Below are 19,794 nucleotides of genomic sequence, written 5' to 3'. Positions count from 1 at the left end.
GGGGGGGGGGGGGGGGGGGCGATATTTGCACCTCTAACAAGTTCCTGGGAGACACTGATGCTTCAGGTCTGGGGACCACAATTAGAGACTCACTCCTTGAAATAATGCAATTGCCCCTTCTTCTGTGTTTCCATGGCAGCTTAAATATCCTGTCTTAGCCCTTTGGGGCTGCAATAACAGAACACCCAGAGACGGGGCCGGGGGCTTAAACCACAGTCATTTATTTCTCACAGTCTGGAGGCTGGGAAGTCCAATGTGAAGGTGCCGGCAGAGTCTGTGTCTGGTGAGGGCCCATTCCTGCCTCATAGATGGCTGTCTTCTCTCTGTGTCCTCACTTGGTGGAAGGGGTGAGGGAGCCCTCTGGAGCTTCTTATAAAAGCACTAATTTATTCATGAAAGCTCCGCCCTTGTGGCCTAATCACCTCCCTAAACCCCTGCCTCCGAACACCATCACACTGGGGTTTAAAATCTCAACATAGGTATTTGCGGGGTGTCACACAAACATTCAGTCCGTATATACTCCTTTCATTACTGTAATCACTTAGCTCTGATGCTTTAAATACCATCTCTGTGCTAATAACTCCCCACATCCGACCTCCAGATAAAAAGTGCTTACTCACCATCTCTACTTGGCTCTCTAATTAGCATTTCCAACTTAATATGCTCAGAAATCTAGCTCTAATAGGTTTTGCCTCTTCGGAGGCTAGGGGTTGAGAGTAGAAATTAAGTTCAAATACAGAAAAACGACTTACATTTCTTGTACACCAGAGTGTGTGTACCTGCCCTGTTAACATAAACTATCAAATGCTCTTACACTGTCCTGATGCCTGCTTTTACATCTGCCATGTGCTTTCCCCATCATTCTCACCCTCGGTCCTTTCTGGAGCTCTGGACAGCCATCAGGATCCCATTTTAGAGATGAGAAAACTGAGGCTCACTGAGGTTGCAGCTTGCCCAAGGTGGAGAATAGGGGTGAAGCATAGAACCGGTTTATGACAGTCAGCGCAGGATTTGATCAGACTGTTTCAGTTGTGTTGTCTTAACAGATAATATCCTGAGATTGTGGCCTTGGAAATCGCCCTTCCTGCCATGTGAGTCTTGGGGTCTTTTCCATTCCTGTGGGCTGGGGGACCAGGGAAAGGGGCCCCGAGAGAGGCCACTGGCCACTGACTCTGATGTGGACCAGCTCAGGTCCTTTCCGCCAGTTGCCCTGGCCCTCGCTCTCTTGGCCCATTCCCAAAGCAGCCCACTCAGACAGGCCGGAACATTGCACATCTCGTCAGGGAACAGATAGTACATGCTACCTGGAACTTAGGAGAGTTTAACAGAGGGACTCTCTACAAAGGTGTGGGTAGGGTTGAAGGAAACCAGCAAGAGATGGCAAAGCCCAGCAGAGACAGAGGTCAGGGTAGTGCATTGAATAGCATTCTCCAAAATCCAGGACCTCCGAGTAGGACCTGATTTGGAAATAGGGTCTCTGCAGATGTAATTAGCTAAAAATGAGGTGATACCAGCCTAGGGTGGGCCCTTAAAGGGCTGGTGTCTGTGCCCAGTTGGGCACTGTCCCTGCTCGAGAGGCCTGCCCACCTTGGCAGAAAATGCAGCCAATGTCAACTCACAACCGTGCTGCAAGGCGCCCAGAGGAATAAAACAGACCGACCTCAGTTTCCCCACCCTCCAGTGCCTGCGGGTGCCTCCCCCTGCCTCCAGCCTCGTGGGAACCCTGAGGATGACTGGGATGTAATCTACAAAGGTTAACCTCCCAGAGCAGGGTGGGAGAAGGGCAGAGGGGTCTGGAGGGACAAACAGCATATCCAGCACAGAGACCTCTTCTCTAACATTTCCCATCTTCTTTTTTTAGGGGGGGCGAACACCGCGAGGCGTGTGGGATCTTAGCTCCCTGACCAAGGATCAAAGCAGCACCCCCTGCATTGGAAGCTTGGAGTCTTAACCACTGGACCGCCAGGGAAGTCCCCCATTTCCCAGCTTCTTAATCTGGGACTAGTGTTTAAAAATTTTTGTGAATTGTGGCCACCTTTTAAACTCAGGAAAAACCCTTGAATGAGTCCAAGCTCCTCCCTGATGTGGCCCTTGGCGTCTCTCCTAGGTGTGTCTCCCACTAATCCTCGCCTTGCTCACTCTGCCCCTGCCTGGTCCTTGAACACACCAGACGTGCTCCTGCCGCAGGGCCTTTGCACTTGCTTACTCTCTATCTGAAGCATCCTCCCTAGGCGTCTGCATGATTTGCTCCGCATCTCCTTTAGGGCTTTTTTTTTTATTTGAAGAATAGTTGATTTCCAATGTTGTGTTAGTTTCGGGGTGTGGCAAAGTGATTCAGTTATATACATACGCTCTTTTCCAGATTCTTTTCCCTTATAGGTTATTACAAAATATTGAGTATCGTAGGTCCTTCTTGGTCATCTATTTTATATATAGTAGTGAATATCTGTTCATCCCAAACTCCTAATTTATCTCTCTCCCCCCTGCCCTTCCCCTTTGGCAACCATAAGTTTGTTTTCCATGTCTGTGGGTCTATTTCTGTTTTGTATATAAGTTCCTTTGTTGTTAGTGTATAGAAATGCAACAGATTTCTGTGCATTAATTTTGTATCCTGCAACCTCACTGAATTCATCGATGAGCTCCAGTAGTTTTCCGGTAGTGTCTGTAGAGTTTTCTATGAACAGTATCAGGCCGTCTGCAAACAGTGACAGTTTTACTTCTTTTCCAATTCGGATTCTTTTTTTTTTTTTTTTTTTTGAGGAAGAGCTATTTTAATTTTCTATTAAACATTCTTCCAAAAACATGATTTTACTCCATATCTTACCGAGTTACTAGAAATAACTTCAGCATTAGAAAAACTAGGAAGGCAAAAGTAGGAAAAACACATCACATGCCAAAGTCTGACATGAAATTTACCTTAAAAAAAAAAAAAGGAATAAAAAGTAATATTCCTTTAAGTTGAATTAAAGAAAAAAAGACTAGGAAGGTAAATTAAATGTGGCTAGTTAAACTAAACATATGAAAAAGGAAAATTATAACAAAGGAAGGAGAGCTTTACAAATTTAATTAATATGAGATGATAATGTGAAAACTGTGCATCTCAAAGCAAACTTTGTTCAATTATTTTTAACAACAGTGTTTTATGATTCTAATACATTGATATTTTTTCAAGAAGGAAACCTCACTTAAAAAATATTTTTGTTTTAAAAAATAGGCCCGGGCTTCCCTGGAGGCGCAGTGGTTGAGAGTCCGCCTGTCGATGCGGGGGACACGGGTTCGAGCCCCGGTCCGGGAAGATCCCACGTGCCGCGGAGCGGCTGGGCCCGTGAGCCGTGGCCGCTGAGCCTGCGCGTCCGGAGCCTGTGCTCCGCAACGGGAGAGGCCACAGCAGTGAGGGGCCCGCGTACCGCAAAAAACAAAACAAAACAAAACAAAACAAAAAAATAGGCCTGTGTTCAGCTATAGATTTTTTTCTCCCAAGCCTTGATCATATTTCTTGGATTTGGGAAGAAAATACCGTTTTGATGGCATGAAATGCAAAACTTTGTTTTTGTTTTTTTTTTAAAAAAACATCCCAGTACAGAATTTAAAAAATTATCAGTGGAAAAGAGATTAAGGTCATTAAGTGCACAACACTAATTACTGGCCAGCTCCTGGTGTTCTGTTTCTTCCCTAGTTTCTCCCAAGGAAAACTAAGTAAAATAAGAGCTTTTGTTTACACAGTTTGGGGATTTTGCTATTCCTAATTTTATTCTAAAACTCAATTTTACCCCAAACCATAATTACCATATTAACTTCATAAGGCACAGTTGTACGCAATTCAGCAAAGCAGTAGAGTACATCATCAGGTCCTATTCACCCAGAGCTTAGGAAAAACAGGATTGGTCACACCCCTTTAAAAACAAATCTCATGCTATTTGCCAATGTGTAGTTTCAATCTAAGTTCCGACAATGAAATATATGGATATATATCTATACATCTCATCTTGATTCTCAAAGGTAGGCAAAGGGAGTTCTTCACAGCTTAGCTTTGCCTGGCTGAAGCTGACGATTTTGTAACTTCGCAGCCAGACCCATGTTGCCAGTGATTTTCAATTTGCCTTGAAAGAAGGACGACTGAGGATTCATTTGACCCGTCATCAAAGCCAGTAAGTCCGAGTCAGCCACTGTAATTGTGCAGTCGGCCTTCTTATCTGAGTTAGGGAGCACCGGTCCTTTACCATTCTTCACGTCCACCGCCCAGGTGGCTTCTTTCCCCCCAGGGCCATCCTTCACCTTGAAGGCAGAAATACCACCGATTTTCTTCACCAACTGCTCTCCTTCCTCTTCAAGCTTCTTCTCAATCTCCTTAAAGGCTAGATTTGCCTTAAATCCATCAGCTGCAGAGCTGGTTGGAGCAGCCTCATTTTGATGAGTTCTAAAGGAACCGGCAGCTTCAGGAAAACCCATCTTGTACAGCGTGACAACTACAGCTCCCCCGATGCTTAAATTATGCTGCAGAGCTGGATTCCTTTTATTTCTTTTTCTCCTCTGATTGCTGTGCCTAGGACTTCCAAAACTATGTTGAACAAAAGTGGCGAGAGTGGACATCCCTGTCTTGTTTCCTTTAGGTCTTTAATCTAATGATTCTCAACTGGGACCACTGCGTCCTCCAGGGGACACCGGACAATCTTTGGAGATCTTTTTGGTTGTCACAACTAGGGAAGGAGGTTGTCACAATTTGAAGATGGGCAACTGGCATCTAAGGGCAGAGGCAAAGGGTGCTTGCTCAACACCCTACACTATCCTACAGGACAGCCCCACAAATAGAGTCAGTCGACAGTGCCGCGGTTGGGAAAGGTCTGTAAATTCTCAGAGATCCTTTCTCAGACATTTTAATGTAAAATTGCAACTCTTCCAAGACACCTGACCCTCTCTTCTTTGCTTGATTTTTCTCTATCACTTATTGCCATCTCATACACTATACATTTTGCCTATTTATTTTGGTTTTTATTTGTCTTCGCTCACCAGAACGTAAAGTCCTAGGATGACAGGGATTTTTGTCTGTTTTGTTCACTTTTGTAACCCCTAGTGCCTGAAATGGCCCCTGGCACATAACAGGTGCTCATGAAATATATGTTGAAAAAGGAATGAATGAATGAATGAATGAATGAATCAGAGCTTGTGGGTCACATTTGACCTGCATGGTGTTTTTAAAACAGCAAACTAGTTACCAGCATTGGAAAACCATTGCATTCAATTTTGTTAGCAGCCTGAACCCTGAAAGCGTTTGAGTTTTCTACCGTGATGTCTTGCTGGTCTCATAGACCAGACTGGGGAGTCTGGGGGGTGCTGCTGGGAGGGGCAGTGGGCTGCAGCTGTCCTCAGAGGTATTGAAAGCCAGCCTCAAAGGTGCCCATACCCCGCAGCAGGCTCCCTCCCCTTCTGTCCTGCTTTCTCCCATCTTTCCCCATCTCACCACCCGTGACAGCTAACTGCCCAAATGTATTTACTTATTTTGCTATTATTCTCTTAATTTTAACTTTTGCACAACGTCCCCACTGGCAGTATGCCAAGTGTGAACCCTCCGCCCACCAAGAGCCAGGCTGAGCATTCCTCGCTGGGGCAGGCTGCCGACCGTGCCCCGGGAGACTGTTTGGCAGACTATTTCTTCATGCAAACTACTGGTGAACAACAGGAGGTTCTCTCAATGGAGAATTAAATGGCCAGAAACCATTTCAACATCCCCAGAGCAGAGTGTTGCCAAGGCAACCAGGGCATGTGCCCCTGGTGGGGAAAAGGCGCTCAGGTGCCTGGCTCCCCACTTCCTCCCTCAGGGGACACTCAGGGCTGCTCCTCCCACGTTGCACCTGACACCCGCCCACCGCTCACACATGGGAACATACACGAGGAGATGGACTCTCAGTGGTGACTGCATGTTTTATAACAGTGACCAAATGTTCTCTGAGGGCTTGCAGTAAAGCAGGAACCATTCTAAGAGGTAACGTGAATCATCCACTGAATCCTCACCATGAACATGGGACAGGGCTACATTTTAACAATCACATCCATTATTTCAAATGAGGAAACAAAAGACAGAGAGGTGATGTAACTTGCCACAGGTCACACAGTCAGTGAGTCAGAACTTAAACACCATCGACCCCAGAGCTCTGCTCTTAACCATGGTGCCCACTGGTTCGGTGCTAATTGAGTTGTTGGCTTTGATTCTTATCCCTTTCCTTCTACGGTGGGAGAATGACTCTAGTTCCTATTGATGGCAAACTGGGCCATGTGACTAGCTGTGGCCAAGAGAATGCAGAGAAAGGTGACGACCAACCTCTCTCCAAGCTCAGACTCAAGAGCTGTTGTGTATTTCTGCCAGCCCTTGTGAATTGCCACCAGAGGAACTTGAAGTAGCTGAGACCTCTCAGCCCCGCCCTGGAATGAGGCACCTGGACAGATCATAGCCCGACCTGCAGGGAAGGGGGGGGGTCCTCCCCAGCCAGGCCCACAGACCACCAGACGACCCGCAAACGCATAAGCAAGAGGACATGATCATCGCCTTCAACAACTGAATGTTGGGGTCACTTGTTACACAGCAGAGCTGACCGAGTTATTCTGCTAAGAGCTGGGGTGAAGAGGACGCTGCCTGTACCTCTCAGGAGGTCTTATATTCCCTCTCCTGTCCTCCCCACTCCATTCCCCCTTTATCCTACCTCCTTTCTCTCCTCCTTAGGCAGTGGGGAGGACACGGCAGGGCTGGGAGGAAAGCAGGACTGGGAGAGCCCTGCTCCCAGGTTCAGGAAGGGCCCGCGGTTTCGGGAATTCTCCGAGTCAGAGCTTCTCATCCAGGGGCGGTGACTTCCGCCTGGCCCCAGCTTTGGGCTGGGAGAACGCTTTCCTTTCTCTGTGTCCTGTTCTCCCAAAGAACTTCTGTCTTATGTAGCATCTCACCCACAATTTGCACTCCCCACTCAGCTGCCACAGAGGAAGTTTTACGTTTGCAGGAGATCTGCTGCCATTTCAGCAGTTCCTTCACTACTAAAGTGTCTGACAGCTACTTTTCGGACATCTCTGGAAAAGAAGAAAAGGAAAAGGGTAGGAAAGGCAGGGCTAAGCTGTATTTCTGAGATGATGCCTCTGCTTTCCTCCTCTTTGCTTCCTGCCTCTCACCTACAGATGGCCAAACAGAAATCTGTTCTGTGATAAATCACACTTTATCCAGCTGACAATGCAAAACGCTGCCAGGACTTGGAGATGCCGAGTGGTTCTCAGCTCAGGGCTCTGGTCCACCCGGGAGCTGGTGACGCTCCCGGTCAGATGCGGGGGTCTGGCCCATGAGGGTCAATTGGACAGCAGGACCCTCGCCAGGGTGGTCAGGCCCAGAGGAAAGCGGATTTCCTCGCTGGAGGCTCCACATGTGTGGCCAGGCTTGCATTTGAGTCATGGCTGACCCCTCACTATTCCTCATCCAGCAAACAAGGATTCCTTCTTTCTATAAATACTTCCTGCATTGCTATTATGCACCAGGTGTTTTTCTAGGCACCGGAGATGCAGAAGTGAGTGATAAGGAGACTTCGTTAAGGAAGTTCCATTTCGGGGAGTGTGGGGATAGATGGTAACAGATCAACAATAAGGCAAATGCGGGCAATAAATGCCATGAGAAAAATAAAATAAGGGAACAAGGAGGGGAAGTGATGTCTAGACAGATCCTACTATCAGGAAGGTGGCGGCCCTGAGATATTTGGGGGGAAGAAATTTCCAGGAAGATGTTCTTATCTAGTATTTATTAAGTGCCTGATGTATGCCAGATTCTGTGCTAAGAGGACACAGGTACTGCTCCTTTTGTCTTCACTAAACCATTTTACGGGGGCGGGGTGGGGGGGAACTGAGGCCCAGAGAGGTTGGCTAACCTGTCCAAGCTCACACAGCCAGTTGGACTGGACTTGGATCTGAAAGCAGTTCTCTAGCTCCAGAAACGTTCCCTTTAAAAAAAACTTTGCCAATTTAATTGGTGGAAAGTTATTTCAGTTCTTTCATTTTGGAATTAAAAAGAAAGTTCTTGAGGTCTGTGATCAAGCCTTCTTTCTCTCTGTGACTTCTTGCAATTCCCAGATACTAATAGACAAGAATTTTATTAAACTGTCTTTCTCTCCTTCTCTTTTTAAAAGTTTGTCTCATATAATTATGCCCAATAACTTGTAGGAGATCAGGGCCTCATCTGCATCACCTCGGCACATACTGCTGAAAGGAAAATTAGACGCAACATAGTTTTTTGGAAGAAAAAAAATCTTTCTTTGATTTTTTAAAAACACCTTTATTGAGATATCTTTGACATATCAAAGTGTATCTATTTAAGATGCACAACTTGATGTTTTGATACATGTATCTACTGTGAAAAGATCACCACAATCCAGCTAAACAACTTATCCATCTCCTGACACAGTTACCATTGTCTGTGTGTAGGTGTTGAGAAGATTTAATTTAGAATCTATCCCCTTCGCAAATTTCAAGCATCCAGTACAGTGAGCCCTGATCCTTTACTGCTCTCTTATACTATGCAAAGACCCTAACGTAGGCATATTTTGACCTGCTATAGAAGCAGGAGGAAGGTTGGCAGATACAAGGTCAGAGAAGCCGGCTGGGGTGTGTCGGGCAGGGAGTGAAGAGCACACCCCAGATTTGCTCTTACAGGAGAATTACATTGGAAAACCCGCAAATACAGGAATTAGCCCAGTGCCTGGTGCACAGCAGGCAGACAGGGAATCTCTGGAGGGCTGGGCAAGTGGAACATATTAGCCCCTAGAAGTGTGTAGACAAGGGGCTTTGATTTTTTTCTGTCTTGAAGAGGAGAATGGGGTTGAAGCTTCCAGAATGACAGCCTTAAACAGCTCCGCCCCTCCTGTGTTTGCACAGCTCTCTCCAGTAGCTTGTGCCCTGGACCACCCGCTGCACCATCAGCCTGGCTTTCTCCCTAGAGACGTCACTTGAGATCCTGACGTCCTGGGACCCAGGACACAAGGCCTGGAGCTGTCCTGCCGAGGGGACTAGGTGCCTCACAGCTTGTCTTTGAAACTCCAGCCTCGTAAGAGCTTCCCCACAAGACGGAAGCCTTATTTCAAAAGCAGCAGCCCCAACTTGAACACTGGAGTGAGGAGGAAAAGGGCTTAATTATAGAGGAAACCAGGCAGCAAGGACAGGAATGATCCAGCTACGTGGGTCAATATGGGAGTCTGGGGAGGGATGTCGCTGGAGCCCCAGGATGAGAACTGCTGGCCGTGACCACACCTGTCTTCCCTCGAGAGCTCAGGGGATCTGATGAAGCTGGAAGGCTAATGAGTTTGGGTTTTGGAGTAAGTGTGTTACATTGTTACGTGTCAGGTATTTTTCTCGCTTCATTCTCCTTTTCTGATTTGGAATCACTCACACACTAAGGTGTCAGTTTGTCAATTATCCTAGTGCTTTTTGCTGAGTAATTTGTCATTGTATTTTATTATTTTTTATTGGATTATAGTTGCTTTATAGCGTGGTGTTAGTTTCTGCCGCGCAGCGAAGTGACTCAGCCACACGCATACACACATCCCCTCCCTCTTGGGCCGCCCTTGGCAGATCACAGGACCTCTCTCCTCTGGGGGGAGCTCAGGGCAGAGTCTGGCTGGGAGATCTCGGGCTCGTCCACTTCTTTTCGTCCTTTGCCTCCGTCAGAGTAAGTCACTGCTTTGGCTAATGGCACCAAAGGAAACCTGCTCCTGGCTGGGGCAGGAGTAGGGCTCTTCTCTAACCTGGGCCAAGTTAAGAAATGGAAGAAAGGCCCTGGGACAGGGGGACGGGGACAGGGTGGGTAGTAGAGAGCAAAAGGCCCTGGGGTGGGAAGGGAGAAGCCTCCACCCCAGGCACCCGGTCCTCTTCCCTGCGGCCCCAGAGCCCTAGTTGCATCTGGGGATATCCTCTCCTTCCTCACATCAGTCCGGAGTTTTGGATGAATCTCGGCCTCCAGGCTCCAAAGCAGGGCCATGTGACGACGATCTAAGCCAATCAGAGCTTCACATTCCTCTGGTCACAGTGGTTGGCTCAGGGGTGAGCACGTGACTTAAGCTGGTACAACTGGAGGGAATCTCAGGAGTTTTTCAGGTGAGACAAAAGATACTTGGTCTTTTCTGCTGGAATGCTCCATGTAAAGAGGTGGTTTTGTAGCCGCCTGTAGCCGCCTTGGGACAGTACGACTAGTCTGAGATGTCAGTGGGCACAGAGGATGCTGAACCAAGAGAAAGAGAGCCAGAAATAAAATACCGACTGATAACTTCATGTGAGCTCCTGGATGCAGCCATTCCTGAAGCCAGAATTGCTCACTGTACAGAAATAGAAGCCAAAAACAACCCTCCCTTTTTTTGCTTAATTCAGTTTGAGGCACGTTGTCTGTTAACCAAAATCATGCTCTCAGATAGAAGAGGCAAAAGCTCTGCTGCACCAGCCCAGACCCACCTGTATGCATCCCTCCCCATCAGTGTCTCAGCAAGGAGGACAAGCGGAGACAGGTAAGAAGGTACAGCTGTCACTAGGCTGACACTGCATGTGGTGATTTTTAATCCTCTGAGAGCTCGCAGAAAGGAGAGTGAGAGTAAACTGGGAATAACGTAACTGAATTCCAGCTCAGATACAGTGGATATTTGTTACTTTTGCTCCCCAACACCCACTCATCTTATTTCCAGTTACAGTTTTTAGGTGTTTTGAGGGGAATCTCCCCAGATTCTCATGCTCAGTCCCTGTGCTTCAATGGACTTGACTTCAGCTACACAGTGGGGTGCACTCATAACATCACACTGCCCCCGGCCACGGGGATTGGTCCAGGAACGGTCACAGGACACTGTCCAGCCCAGTAACAGGAAGTCCAAGGATTTCGGATGGAGTGAAAGCACCATCTCATTTCTGGGAAGCTGTGGACGTAAGGCCTCTGGGGACCACATACAAAGAGTCAAAGGCAGAGCTTAGAGGGGCAGAGAAATTGATTTCTGAATCCACCTGTGCCCTAGACATTTAAATAATAAGACAGTTTCTCCCCTCACTTCTTAAGCCAATTTGAGAGTCTTAATCATTCAACAACCGCATCATCCTTGATAAAGACATGATGAACCATCGGGAGGTTGGCATATGATATTGCCTGAGACCAAATCCTTGTTCTCAGATGGATTTCAGGTGAGAGGTCAAAGCAGGGCAGAAATGTTAATATCTGGCAGGAGAAAAAGCTGGCACAGGAGAACTGTTTTCCAGATCGAAATCTGTCCCAAGGCCAACCAGATACACAATTCCAGGCTGGACTTCTCTACCCTGTGCTACATGGAGCTGGCCAGAAACTTTTCTTCAATGCAAGAGCCATCCACGCCCAGCTGCAGGATCCCCGGGGCTTCAAACCCTCTGTTCTCAGTTAAACAAATCCAGATGGACTTCCCTTGGCTCAAGTGAAATCTGACTCGTAAATAAACGGTCTTATCTTTTGCAAAAGTCTTTTATTAGAGCACAGTATTCTTGGGAGCTTAAGACAGAGGGTCAGAACCACCTGCTCTTTCTTGGCCAGTCCCAAGCATTAATTTCCGCCTATCAACCTAGGGACGAATGCGTGGCTTAGTTCCTACCAGTTGCAGGCTCCAGGTCTTTGCTTCCCAAAGAACGTCTGTGATGATGGAAATGTCCTACACCTGTGCATCCAATGCCCTACCTGTGCGCTGTCCAACATGGTAGCCATGTGTGGCCAGTCTCACCCTCTCTCTGAGGGTGACAACCACAAATGTCTCCAAACATTGCCAAATGTCCCCTGGCAGAGATACGATCACCCCAGGGAGAGAACACCGGCTCTAGGTCTACCTGGTCAGTAAGAAGAGCTAACCGAATGCATCATCCTACATGCCTTACTTTTATAACTATGTTAAAACTCGCAACAATCTTACGAGGTTGGTATGAGTATTACCCATTTTGCAGATGAATAAACTGAGGCTTGAAGAACTTGTCTGTGGCAGAGTGCAAGCTCTTAGACATGCTATTTCAACTGCTGGAGGGAATTTTGGCGCTAGAAGGAACTGTCATGGAAGGAACTTCCTTGCTTTACACTGGAGACCCCCAGCCCAGAACTGGGGCACAACTGGGCAGTGTCACTCAGCCTAGCCTGATGCCCGGGGCTCCTTTGCTGTCCTTGACTTTCTTTCATTCTTAGAACCAAATGGCTCTTGAGGATAAAGACCTTTTGGCGTTTCTTCCAGAGCCTGTCTGGTATGAGAAGCAAAAATGAGCAGCTCTCTTCCCTCCTTGGGAAAGAATTTGCCCATCTTCCTACTGGGCGAGGGAGTGCTACTCACAGCGGGAATCAATCTCAGGGACTCTTTAAAAACTTCAGGCTGTTATGAAAGAACTTGGCTCTCTCAAGGACTCAGAGCCGTGGAATGAACAGTAAATTCAGTAGGGAGAAAGCTTTGTGCTGAGGGGAGCCATTGCACAGGGAAGAATGTCTGTTGCTTACGTGAGGTTGCTTTCCAAGTACCAAAACTCCTTCGGTCGGCAGGGGAAGCAGGGCCCCGTGGTTGCCCATATACATTATTTTTAGCTCTGCACCGGAATCCATTAGCTGGAACTGTGCCCTGGAGGTCAGACAGGCTGCACCGGAAATTCAATAAATGAGCTTTCTTTAATGATATTTGAAATCTCAGCATCCCCACCCTGTCCGGGGGAGTGCCTAGCCTCTGTGGCCTCAGGAGCTTTGGGGAAAGCACAGGCAGGGCTGCAGGCCAGGGTAGGAGCCACCTGGGAAGTACAGGGTACGGTACCCTAGTGTCAACCTGGTTAGGATGGGGGGCTGGAGAGAGCACTGGGAAAATCAGGGATACACCGTCAATAGCAGGCATCGATAGTCAACTGGCCCAAATGCCTCCTCCTTGGAGACCTATCCAGAGTCACCCTTTACGCCCAGGCCACGCCCTCGCACAGCACCTGTTGCATTTCCTTTGTGGTCCTCGTCACCACCTGCAATACGCTTATCTGTTATTGTCTGTTCCCTCCGTGCCAGGCTCCATGAGGGCAGGGGACATGTTCTATTTGTTGCCACGTCCCCAGTACTGGAATGGTACCTAGAGAAAGGCCAATACATCTCTGTTGAATGAATCATTAGGCGGTTATGGAACACACTGTATGTTGTCAACTCTAAGACACCATCACTTCGTGGACCACAAGTGAGAAAACCTCTGCCAACTAATCTGTGCCGTGCCATCGACTGCACGGCTCATCTATATTTCAAGCATGTTCAGGTGTGGATGAATGTGTATAGTAAGGACTCTATGACGGTGGTTACTTGGATGTTGCAAGTGCTTTTGTCCCTGTTATGTATCTTCCCTCCTCGTACTATTCCCGGGCTTCCGTTGGGCACATCACTGCCCTTCTCTGGGCTGTTGCTTTTTCATTCCTTGAACGTCAATCAACACAGACACTGATGTTCGCAGGTCTCTCCACTCACACGTCATTACTCCTATTGACCTAAACACCGAACACGCTGCAAACCACAGCCCTCTTCACTTGCGGTTCCTTCACACCTCACACTGACGTAGCTTCGTTTCCCAAATGCCCGCCAGTCGGGGGTATTCACGGAGCATCGCAAGGTGAGAGGAAGGAAAAGGCAGAAATGCGTGTACCTCATCTCTGCAAAACAAACCAGGCCAGAAAAACCCCTCTGTGTGTGTGTTTACGTATAGACAGACACGCACACACATCTTGATGTGTCTGTGTTTATGATCACATGAGCACGGAGAAAGGCATAGAAGGAGATCAGGTAGGTAATTAACACTGATTACCTGAGGGCTGGAAAGGTGTGCTGTAGGGTGTGTGTGTGTGTGTGTGTGTGTGTGTGTGTGTGTGTGTATCTATAGATCTGCTAATTTAATTAAAACTTTTTTTCCCTTTATTTTTAATTGAAATATAGTTGATTTACAATGTTGTGTTAGTTTCAGGTGTACAGCAAAGTGATTCAATTATACATGTATATACAAATCTCTTCTTTTTCAGATTAATTTCCATTATAGGTTACTACATGACATTGAATATAGTTCCCTGCGCTATACAATGGGTACTTGTTTATCTATTTTATATATAGTAGTGCATATCTGTTAATCCCAAACTCCTAATTCATCCCTCCCCCCTCCCCCTTTGGTAACTGTGAGTCTGTCTTCTATGTCTGTGAGTCTATTTCTGTTCTGTTTCACAAGTTCATTTGATCTGCCAATTTTAAAAGCCCATGATGAAAAAAAAATAGTTTGTATGATATGATCCCATTCTCATAAAATTACATCTCTCTACATGGTTATCCATAAAGTGTCAAAAGAGATTATGTACAAAATGATCGCCAAACTTCTTTAGTAAGAGACCACGTACTGTATGATTCCATTTATATGAAATGCCCCCAAAAAGGCAAACCCATAAAGACAGAAAGTAGATTCGTATTTGCCCAGGGCTAGGGGTGGGAATGGAGATGAACAGTAAATGGGGTGACAAAAGTATTCCAAAACTGGGTCATGGTGGTGGTTACCCAGCTCAGTAAATTTCCTAAAATGTCGCTGAATCATACACTGGAAATAAGCTGCATCCAGTTCTAATTTTTAAATAACACTGTGCTTACCACACAAAATACACCTGTAGACGGCCAGTCTGTAACCCCTGGCTTACCTAATAGGGTCATCAAGGGGATTACCTGACTCAGAGTTAAGTCCATTCCACGTGTTGGCTTCTAGGTTAAGTCCTTTACTTGATAAATGAGACTCATGAATCCTCACAATGACCTTCTGAATTAGGTACGTGATTGTCCCCACGTTACTCAGGACTAGAGGGAATATATGGATCGCCCAAGACTGCATAGCTTGGAAATGGCAAAGCCAAAAAGAACTTGCTGGAAGAAACTGCCCACATGATCCTCTTGTGTTTCTCGACATCTTACAAACAGAGACTCGACTGTCTTTGTCTGAATGGCCTTTTCAAGGATGTTTATATGGTGAGAAGCCTCAGGAGAGAGAGACAGAGTCCCCTTCTGGAGCAAAAGGCAGGCAGGCTTCCGGCTCAATAGAGCAGAGATACTGTCTCTGTCCGGGAAAAGGCGAGGCAGGCTTTCTGCCTATCTTAGCTCAGGCTGCGACAGCAAAATACCACAGGCTGGCGGCCTAAACAACAGACATTTATTTCTCATAGTTCTGGAGGTGGGGAAGTCCAGGATCAACGTGCAGCACGGTCGAGTCTTGCTAAAAGCCCTCTTCCTGGCTTTCAGACAGCCGCCTTCTTGCGGGGTGTCCTTACATGGCGGAGAGAGGGCAGGCTCTAGTCTCCTTCTCTTCTGAGTGCACTAATCCCATCGTCCTCAGGACCTCATCTAAACCTAATCACCTCCCAAAGCCCTGCCCCTATAGCGCCATCACATGGGGGATTGAAGCTTCGACACGTGAACTGTGGGAACACACAAACATTCAGTCCCTAACACTGCCCGTTAAAAAAGACTTGGGTTCCTGAAGCCCAGGGTTCCTCTTTTGGAACAGAGACCACAGCACATGCAGTGTGGCAAAACCCTGGGCGGGGGGCGGGGGGACTGGAGCTTAGATGCAGGAAGATGCAGATGCACTGGCTGCCCTTCAGCCCTCTGACTCTGATCCAGGAGTCTCGTGTCTTCTGCCAGCAGATTGTGACAGGTTGATTTGTCAACCTGCACGTAGGGTGGAATCTCAGAGCCTTCAGAGAACTTTCCAGAGCTCAGGCCTGTCTAAATCCCAAACCTTATGAGCCTGTTGGAGGGCAGGCACGTATTAGGGGCCAATTCCCCACCGCGCTCTTCTCACCAGGGGACCCTAAGCTGTACCAGACTAGCTCTTCAAGTATCATTCACCGTGCCAGACCGCGAACCACAGGCTGTGTCTGGGTCCTGGGAAACGGGGTTCCCGTGTGCCTGCTCAGACATCCTTCCTTGGCTTCTGCTGACCTGAGACTTCCCCTTGCTTTGTCAACAGCCAGGGGTATCGACTCAGAATTCATTTCAGGGGGTGGGGTGGTTTTTAGCTCGAATACATTCATTTCCCTAAAGATACTAATTACATTCCTGGAAATACTAGTAATGGGCTCCATGTCAAACCTATTTAAGAGCAGCTCAGGACAGTTATGTGTACAACTGCAGTGAAATTTGTTTTTGGGTTTTTGTAGGCTGAAAGATGGACCTCTAGAAAAGTCATCAGCGCCAGAGGCGTCCTTTCAAAGGGTCACACTTATCAAGGGTCCTGGCCCTTCGGGGGATTGCAAATCAGTAATAAATGCAAATGATCAGCAAGGACCCGGTATGTGACCACGGCTGGTCCAAACCAAGTGCCTCTTCCCCTTCCCCTCCTACCAAAGTTACTTCTAAGCCACAGGAAAGAGATCCCAGCCAGAAGCAGAGCAGAGATCCCTCAGAGCAGTGGTTCTCAGTGGGGGTGATTTTGTCTACCAGGGGACATTTAGTACTGTCTGGAGACATGTTTGTTTGTCACAACTTGGAGTGCTATGGGCATCTATTGGGAAGAACCCAAAGATGCTTCTAAACATCCTACAATGTGTGGGACAGTCCCCATAACAAAGAATTAGCTGGCGCAAAATATTAGACGTGGCAAGGTTGCAAAATCCTGCCTCTGAGCTTAGAACTTTGCTGTCCAATGCAGCACCCACGAGCCACACGTGGCTCTGGACCACTTGAAATGGGGCTGTGATGGAGGTGTGTTCTAACACACACTGATTGGAAAGACTTAGTGCCAAAAAGTATGAAATGTCCTATTAATCATTTTTACATTGACTACATGTTGAAATAAGCTTTTAAATATAATGGGTTAAACACACGCCGTTAAAAAATCAGATTCACCTGTTTTGTTTTTTTTCTTTTTCTGAATGTGACTCGAGAGGACCTGTTACTGGCGTGGCTCACGGTGCACTCGCATTGGACAGCGTCGTTCAGAACCTCTTCCAGCCCCCCTCCTCCCACAGGCTTTTTGGGTCTTCCGTAAAGCACTCTGGGCTCAGGGCTACCATCTGCCCATAAATCACTTTCGGTTTAGTTACAAAAAATAGTCCCTTCTTTGAGACGACACTCCCAACAGCCAAAAAGTGACGGTCACAGGATATTGTTGGGACGCTTTACTGCGACCTACTGGAAGGTCGGTGTAACAATTTAGACCGTGTGAACGTGGCACCAAGCGCAGTGGACAATCTTGGCGGTGCTGGCTGCCATGTGTCCATGCTGGGGGTGGAGTTTGCAGAGAAGGATTTATTCCACTCCAATCCTCCCCTTCAACGGTCTGTAAGGTTCTCTTCCACGCACACGTGTTGTTTTTAACCCCAGAGAGAAGACTCTGATTGCTATCTGTCAGACTTGATTTGGGGGGCGGGGATGGGGAAACATTATCTGGATGCTTTCTTTCAGATGTTTATGTTTTTTTTATGGATTTGTTCCTATTGATTTCAAAAAATATAGAGAAAGACCAAACGGTTAATTTCTGGCTTGGAAAAACCCTCACTGTCTTATTCTCTGAGCAAGTATTGTGGGTACACGATCATGGTACATGTTGGTGGGAAAGACCAAAAATTAGGGTCCTTCCCTCAAGACACTTAGTCTCCAGAGCAGGGATTTCTCTAGGCCAGCTTTTTCTTGGAAGGGCAGAATGGTAACTATTTCAGACTTGCAGGCCATATGCTCTCTGTGGAAACTACTCAAAAGCAGCCACAGACAATATGGAAATAAATTTGAAAGAACGAAGTTTTGCCATTTGCAGCAACATGGATGGAGGGCATGATGCTAAGTGAAGTAAGTCAGACAGAGACCAATACTGTGTGATACCACTCATATGCGGAATCTAAAATATACAACAAACTAGTGAATATGACGAAAAAGAAGCAGACGCACAGATATAGAGAACAAACTAGTGGGTACCAGTGGGGAGAGGGAAGGGGGAGGGGCGACATAGGGGTAGAGGGAGAAAAACAGGATTATTAGGGGACTATATGGAATCGCGGGCTTCCCTGGTGGTGCAGTCGTTAAGAATCTGCCTGCCAATTCAGAGGACACAGGTTCGAGCCCTGGCCCAGGAAGATCCCACATGCCGCAGAGCAACTAAGCCGGCGAGCCACAACTACTGAGCCCGCGAGCCACAACTACTGAGCCCACGTGCCACAACTACTGAAGCCCGCGTGCCTAGAGCCCGTGCTCTGCAGCAAGAGAAGCCACTGCGATGGGAAGCCCGCGCACCGCAAAGAAGAGTAGCCTCTGCTCATCGTAACTAGAGAAAGCCCGCGTGCAGCAACGAAGACCCAACGCAGCCAAAAATAAAATAAATAAATTTATAAAAAAAGAAATCATGTGTGAAACTTTTGAAAATTGTAAAGCATTATAGAATTTAAACAATCATTCAGTAAAATTTTAAAAAAAGAAATAGATTTGAGTGATCCTATTCCAATAAAACTTTATTTATAAAGCAGGTGGTGGGCTGAATTTGGCCCAAAGTTCATAATTTTCCCTATAGAGCAGTCACGGCTGCCCCATGGGCCAGACCCATGCTGCCAATGTATTTTATATTTTATTTTTTGCCCATCGTACTTTTTTTTTTAATTACCTTTGGTTGCCAACTTTGACAAACAAGGTGACTTTTACCAAATTTGCAGCTTCTCTTGAAGACGTAGCAATCCCAAATTCACATTTATACACGCCACAACTGACAGGAGTTGACTACTGCTACCCTTCTAGAAATGGGTTTGTCTGATTTACCATTTCATTCACTTAAATTACCTGCTGGTTACTGTAGGTATTGGGGGTTTGACCCATAGTCCATAGCTCTCTTGATGACAGCTAGGTTGGCATGATGTCCAATTAAAAGATGGAAATGGGAAAGTTTAGTAAAGCCACCGGAAGCGTTGCGTACATAAACCAACCAGCTGAACCCCTTATTTCACCAGGCTAAACTCTCTAGGTGAATGGGAGGCCCCCATGAAGTTTCCACCAGTTCAATCCAGATGGCTAATGGAATCACTTACTTTGCACTTTTTTTGGCCATGCCTCTCGGCTTGTGGGATCTTAGCTCCTCGACCAGGGATCGAACCCATGCCCTCAGCAGTGAGAGCACCGAGTCCCAACCACTGGAGCACCAGGGAAATCCCTGGAATCACTTACTTTGATGACTTCCTCGTCTGTGGACTTGCATTCCACTGACTCCGAGATATCCGTCACGGCACTGTTCTCTTCCACGGAGACCACCCTGATGGGCATGGCAACTGTCTTTCCCGTGAGGATGGCGGTGTTCAGAATCTCAGTGTCCTGCCGGAAGAACCAGACATAGCTGGGTCAAGGGAGCTATTCAGTTCTCTCCGACCCTAGGGGAAGCCTTCCAAGGTGTGTGCCAGGCTGTCTTTGTTTAGACAAGACATGCAGCACTTACCTTAAGGACCTGGGCAAAGGAATCATTTTTGAACAATTTCCCAAAAGCGTTTCACAATTTACTTTTAGTTTATTTGTGATCGTCTTCCTAGTTTTCAACAACAACAATCCAAAAATATGTATTCTTTTTCTTTATTGCAGAGAGCAAGTAAAAGTTACACATCAGTTAGGTTTGGGTTGTAAGCAACAGAAATTGACCGGCTAGTTTGAGCAGGAAGATACTCTGGTAGGTTGAATAACCAAGATGCCCATGTTCTAATCTCTGGAACCCGTGCATCTGTTGCCTTACATGGTAAAAGGGACTTTGCAGTTGTGATTAAGCTAAGGATCTTGAGATGAAAAGATTATCTTGGGTT

At 46.9% G+C, this 19,794-nt stretch overlaps 1 protein-coding gene and 1 pseudogene across 2 annotated transcripts in view; both read right to left on the bottom strand.

Moving 5' to 3' along the window:
* Positions 1–19,794, bottom strand: part of TMEM132C (transmembrane protein 132C) — a 369,817-nt gene that overhangs the window by 14,807 nt on the left and 335,216 nt on the right. Inside the window, exon 7 of the mRNA XM_007455455.1 lies at positions 19,175–19,318. Coding sequence (XP_007455517.1) covers positions 19,175–19,318 — 144 coding nt within the window. The remainder of the gene's footprint in view (positions 1–19,174; positions 19,319–19,794) is intronic.
* LOC103080681 (non-specific lipid-transfer protein pseudogene) lies at positions 3,700–4,497 on the bottom strand (annotated as a pseudogene). The gene has a single exon (XR_014368633.1). The product of XR_014368633.1 is annotated as a non-specific lipid-transfer protein pseudogene (transcript).

Source organism: Lipotes vexillifer, unplaced genomic scaffold, assembly GCF_000442215.2.
Source record: "Lipotes vexillifer unplaced genomic scaffold, Lipotes_vexillifer_v1.1 scaffold671, whole genome shotgun sequence".
NCBI lineage: Eukaryota > Metazoa > Chordata > Mammalia > Artiodactyla > Lipotidae > Lipotes > Lipotes vexillifer.
This window is presented reverse-complemented; position numbering and strand designations above follow the sequence as displayed.